This window comes from Alligator sinensis, unplaced genomic scaffold, assembly GCF_000455745.1.
Source record: "Alligator sinensis unplaced genomic scaffold, ASM45574v1 scaffold1300_1, whole genome shotgun sequence".
Taxonomy (NCBI): domain Eukaryota; kingdom Metazoa; phylum Chordata; order Crocodylia; family Alligatoridae; genus Alligator; species Alligator sinensis.
In genome coordinates, this window is record NW_005843162.1 from 238,016 (window position 1) to 243,967 (window position 5,952).

The window sequence follows — 5,952 nt, forward strand, 5'->3', positions numbered from 1 at the left end:
TCTCCTATGGGCACGGGCATGGGACAGGCAGGTGTCCGGGGGCGGGGCAAGGGGGGCTCTGCTCGGGTGCCTGCGGGGTCCCCCGGGCGGGCAGCAGGGTGCGGGGAGAGCTCGACCCCCCCATCCCTCCCCATCCCATCCCATCCCTCCTCTCCCTCCGGCGCGGGTCCCCGCAACGTTCTGTTCCCTTCCCAATTGTGACCTCACAGCCGGCTCTGGGCAGGCGGCCAATGAGAACGTGCGGTAGCGCTCACACCCTCGAGTTGTAGCCAATTGGTAGCCCGCGTTGCGGAGCCGAACAAAGCCTGTGCGCTGGCCCTTCTCCTGCCGCCCGGCAGCGGGGCGGGGCGGGGTGCTGGGAAGGAAGGCTGTCATTCATTAACGAGGGTGTGCGAGGCGAGGGGAAGGGCGCTCGCGGGGCTCTTGGGTCACAAGGAAAAGAAGTTGCTGTTTGCTATGGAGACGGGAGCCTGTGTTTGCGCCGCTCTGCTGACTGCACCCCTTCCCCCTGCCCGGATTATGCAAAGCTGGGTGGCATGAGGAAGGTCCCGTTGCTGTTGGGACTGGCCCAACATTGTTATGTTCTGGTGTGGCTAAACACTGAGTCAGCTGCAGGGCAGGGATTGAGTCAGCTGCAGGGCAGGGACGTGAGAGGCGGCATATAGGCAAGGACTTGAGTAAGGGCGGATATGGGTCAGGGCAGAGGTGGGGGTTGTGCATTAGGAGAGCAGCTCTCTCCCAGTCTGGGAGTCTGGCAGTTAGGGGTTAATGAGCTTGGCCTGGTACGTGTCTCTGCTGGGGGCGGAGGGGGGCATCTGTCCCTGTCCTTCCTGCTGGCTATGCAATGCCCTCCTGTCTTTGGCAGTCCATGTCCCTTCAGTAGGGCAGTGCCCCATGGCGCCCATCCTGGTGCTTTCTGCTTTTGCCCTTCTGAGCAATTGTGGGGAATGGCCTGCATGGCAGGGTTGTGAGTCCCCAGGAGCCGACCGTGGAGAAGAGCTCTGGCCAGCTAGGTCTGTGGGGCTGGGGGAACTAGTGGCATAACCACTTGGATCATTGCCGAGTGTGTTTTGACTCTTCTTTACTCCCAGGGGATGGATCAGTTGGTTCCCCTCTACAGCAGATAAAACTCATGGTTTTATCAGTGGTTTTCTAGTGTCACTGATGGGACCTCCCCTTTGTGAGAGGTCCCAGCTTGGCAGCCTTGTCAATCTGACCCTCTCCATGTGGTTATCGGAGAGATTTGCTCACACCCAGCCCTGGAGTTGGGGAGTGCAGCTGGGTAGAGGTGAGGGAGGTGTTGAAGGGGCTCAGGGCTTGGGCTACTGGATTTTATCCCCAGCTAAAGGAGGGCAGTGGGGTCTAGTTAGCTAGAGTAGTGGGCTGGCGTGGGAACCAGGATTCATGGGTTGTCTCCCTGTCTCTGGCAAGGCAGCATTTTCTGAGAGTGTTTCCAGCTTCCCCCAGACTCTGCCACTCAGCTGCTGTCCTAGATGGCAAGCAACTGAGTGGGGAAGATGCCAGTAGCAAGAAAACTGTTCCCTTCCCTTCACTTCCCCCCCCCACGCATGTGATCTTGCCCCCTGTCCTGGAGCCCATGCCTCCATGCATTCCTAAAACACGTGTCCGTCAGTCTTGGATCAAGTCCTTCTCTGTGACCCCAGGGACAAATGAGTCCTTTACAGAAGACGGGTGTTTTTCAGTCCTACTCCCACAGGGGATCCCCCCAGTGAAGTTGGGTTCATTGTCAAGTTGCTGCATGTGCCGGTGACTGCTCTGGGACCATGGGAGGCAGGAGCAGACGTCCAACTCTGTTCAGAGCTCACTTCAGAGTCTTTGCTAAGCAGGGGCAAAGTGTGGGTGGGGGGTCCACGTGAGTCGCTGTTGCTTGGGGCCTGCACTGATGTCAGCATCCTAGCGCAGTGCAAGGGGCTGGCTCTAGAGAGGAGTGCTCTCCCCTGGCAGCTAGTGCTGACCGCACAGTGGCCTTCCTGCAAGGAGCAAGGTGCAAGCTCTGGTTGGGGAGGGGGTGGTGTTCTCCACTTGCAGTTAGTGCTGGGGGCTGCTGTGCTGCAGGGAGTGGAGTTGGGGGATGCATTCCCCAGATAGATAGTGCTGGTCCCAGTGCCCCCCTCCTGGCTCAATTCTCATTGGACTCATCCAGCTTCAGACAGTGCCTTACAAAACTTATAATCACAGCAAATCAAATTGTCTGCCGTTTCCTGTGAACATGAGGGTCATGGGGCTTTTTAACCCAGCTAATTACTTGGACTCACCCAAGCACGAGGGTTATTGGACTGTGGGCCAGATTCCCAGCTGGATGCTTGGCCAGAGCTAAGCTGAAGCTGCTTTACACCCACCCAGGAACAGAACAGAATGTTTTTTCCCCTGGTGGAGGTTTCTGTTGAGTTTTGGATGAGTCCATCTCAGGATGTCCTTGCTGTGTAATCTCAGCTGAGAGCAGTTAAGGATGGATATGGGCGGAAAAACCCAAGAAGGCAAATATTGTTTGGGTTGCATGTGCTTCCTATTACATTAGTAATTATGGTTTGTTTTACACATCTCATGTTCCTGTCACATGATTGGCTCCAGGCAAGTTGCAGCAGATATTGCTGCTGTAAATCTCTTTCCCCAGACTATTGGGTAATTGGACTACCGAGTGTCAGCCTGGTTTCATCCTAAAGGTTGTTGCTGCTGGTGTATGGGAGGAAATGATGTATTGGAAAAGGTGTCTGTCTCCGCAAACAGGGTGAGGGAAGAGGGTGGCTTCTCAGGAGAAGAATGGGAATGAGACATAACGCAAGAGAGCTCCTGGGAGAGACTTTGCATCTCACGGGATGAGACTGAAGCAGGATGGTTTATGATGGCTTCTTTACCTGCTGGTATTTTGTCTTCAAGGTACACCTATGAGCAGTACAAGGAGACAGCTGAATGGCTCCAGGCCAACACCAAAGAGCGGCCTCGCGTGGCTGTTATCTGTGGTTCAGGCCTTGGGGGCCTGGCCAATCTACTGAAGGATCAAGTGGTGATCAAGTACACGGACATCCCCAACTTCCCCCAGAGCACAGGTACTTGGGATGAAGGGGCAGCTGGACTGTATAATGAGTGTGAGAGGGCAGGAGAAGATGAGATGGGGAAGGGGAGGCTGTGCTGTACAATGGGAAATCAAGCTGAGTTTAACTTTTTGCTGTCTCTTTCCAGTCGTAGGTCATGCAGGAAAGCTAGTCTTTGGGAGGTTGTCTGGAAAGCCCTGCGTGGTGATGCAGGGTCGCTTCCATATGTATGAAGGCTATCCCCTGTGGAAGGTGAGTGGCAGACGTGGTGTGAAGTGGAGGGAAGGACCCTGGGTTGGCAGAAGGCTGTGTGGCCTGAGAATGGGGGCCACTGGAAGAGTTTTGGGGTAGGAGAGAGAAAGCTCAAGGCCAAGGGCAACACCTGTCACTAGAACTGCTTGTTTCAGATGAGGGGGCACACCTGATCCTGCTCACCCCCCACCTTTCTTCCAGGTGACGTTCCCGGTACGGATCTTCCACTTGCTCGGGGTGGAGACACTAATTGTCACCAATGCAGCTGGTGGCCTCAACCCAGAATATAATGTGGGGGACATCATGATCATCCGTGACCACATTAACATGCCAGGCTTGGCTGGGATCAACCCCCTGGTGGGGCCCAATGAGGAAAGGTAAGAGCTGTTTCCCCAGCACCTGGGGATCAGCTGGCACTCCCAGGCACCCTAGCCTTTCCCCTGCCTCCTTTACTCCCTGTCTCCATGGTGATCAGCAACCCAGGGGTCTTAGTCCCAACATGTCTTGGGGCCCAGGTGTCCAGACCAGACTACAGCTTAGACACACATAGAGATATCTCTCCTTAGAGGAGACTACAGCTCCTCTATTTCTATCTCTATATATCACTGTACATCTCTAGCTCTATATATATCTATATAGCTCTATCTCTAGACATTGCTACCTCTATATTTCTATGGATATCTCTATCTGTATATATCTCTGTATATTTCTATCTCTGTCTCTATATCTGTACATCGCTCATAGGGTCTGGGGCTTTCACAGCAAACACAGTGAGAGGTGGTGGCTCTCTCTGCAGCCCATTTTGTAGCAGTCCTGCCTCTGCCCAGCCAGGGCAGCTGAGCCCAAGTCAGAGCCCCTGGCCGTGGCCCACAGCAGGGCTGACTGGAAGGGGAGGCAGAGGCCTGAGCCCTCGGAGGGGAGTCCTTGCTGTGGGGTATCAGGCCCCAGCCCAAGTTGGGACAGGGAACTGGGGATGGCTCAGGCTCAGCTCCCAGCTCCATGACACGTGGCTCTGAGTCCCTGCCGGGTCCCAAGTGTGAGCGGCTGGCCCAGCAGTCGTCTCCCCCCGCCTGCCCTACCCAGGCGCTGCTTCGAGCCACAGGTGGCTTGTCCTGGGAAGGAGCCTCGTGAGCGCCCATCAGGTGTGACTGCCCATGATCAGCACCTGTCCTACCCCCCGCTCCCCCAGGGACCCGCAGCTCCCAGCTCCCTGCAGCTTTGGTGCAAGTTCCCGGCCACTGGCCCTGCTGCCCCACATATCATCTAACTCATGCAGAAGGTAACCGAGCAGAGCATAACTCACCACTCACATGCAACATCTGTCGTGAGCCCGGCGAGCACTCCTGCCCATGCGGTGCAGCTGGCCCTGGCCCCCGCTCTCGTGCCCAAGTGCCACAGCTGGGCATTGGCGGCCGGGACCCGCAGCCCCAGCAGAGGCCTGTGCAGCCTCCTCGCACCGTACCTCCAGCCGCAGCCCCGCAGATGGATGTGCCCGTGGGCAGCCACAGGCCCTGGCGTGCTCCAGGTAAGTCGGGCACGGAGAGACGGGGCGCAGCAGGGGGAGGCAGGGCAGGGGGGAAATGAGGCTTGATGGCTGGGGCTTGCAGGAGCTGCCTGAGGCGGGCTCGCGCAAGAGGCAGAGGAAAGGCAGTGCCTGTGCCCACCCCGGAGCCTGACTCGCCTCCCAGGCTGCCTGACCTGGGCATAGCACTTCACCACATCGCCCCCAAAGTCAGGGTAGATGTACACCCGATAGACTGGAGACCTGGGATCACAGCTCTGCTCCAGGTCAGGTCAGTCTGTCTGCCATGCTGCCGGGCTCCTGGGTGAGGTACTCCTGCTCTCACCTAGCTGGACCCATTCTCCTGATGGGAAGTGAAAAATGGAGGTTTGGACCCGGGACTAAAACCAACAGAGCGCGGCACCGCAGGCTGGGGCTGTAACCACTGCGCTTCTTGAGTCTCTCACCTGCGGGCACTTAGTGCCTGCCAAGAGGAACCAGCTCAACAGAAGACATATATTAGTTCCGAAAACAGCCAGCCAGTGTTTCCAGTAGCCTAGTGGGCCAAGTCCCACGCTGGTATGTAAGAAAGACTAGAGTTCAATCCCTGATAAGGGAGAAGTGGGTCTTTTGGTGTGAACAGTGTGACTGAGGTGGGAAGAAAGTTAAAGACTGCTGTCTTTGTTTATCTTGACTAACACAAGGCCTCATTCAGAGGCACCGAGTCAAGAGGTGCCTCTGACAACTTTGCTCTCAGCAGAGCTTGTTGGCCTGGTGGGGAGAGTGCTGGCTTAGAGGCTTGGTGTTATGAGTTCAAATCCCACCCTGGCGTAGTGAGCTGGCTTCCTGGGCAAGTTGTTTACTCCCGGGGCCCCGACTCTTTCATTGCTGTGGCGAGAGGTGCCGAGTCAAGAGGTGCAGGCGAGAAGGTCCCAAGAAGGTGAGCTTGTTGGCCTAGGGGGGAGAGTGCTGGCATAGTGTTTGGGTGTCATGGGTTTGAATCCCACCCTACCATGGTGAGTTCCTGTCTGAAGCCAGTTCTTTACTCCCAGGGTCCCTGACTCTTTCATTGCTGCGGCCAGAGGCATAGAGATAAGAGGCGCAGCCGACAGGTCTCCAGGAAGGAGAGCTTGCTGGCCTTGTGGG

The 5,952-nt window shown here is 56.5% G+C and overlaps 1 protein-coding gene across 2 annotated transcripts in view; it reads left to right on the plus strand.

Moving 5' to 3' along the window:
• Window positions 1–2,655: 2,655 nt before the first annotated feature.
• The window catches only part of PNP (purine nucleoside phosphorylase), a 6,816-nt gene continuing 3,519 nt past the window's right edge, over window positions 2,656–5,952 (plus strand). The window contains exons 1-4 of one of the 2 annotated variants that reach the window (XM_006037705.3): window positions 2,656–2,728; window positions 2,899–3,068; window positions 3,202–3,305; window positions 3,507–3,682. In XM_006037705.3, the coding sequence (XP_006037767.1) occupies window positions 2,712–2,728; window positions 2,899–3,068; window positions 3,202–3,305; window positions 3,507–3,682 (467 nt within the window). In that variant the 5' untranslated portion in view covers window positions 2,656–2,711. Of the gene's footprint in view, window positions 2,750–2,898; window positions 3,069–3,201; window positions 3,306–3,506; window positions 3,683–5,952 lie in introns of both variants that reach the window. The other variant, XM_006037704.3, reaches the window with a different exon arrangement.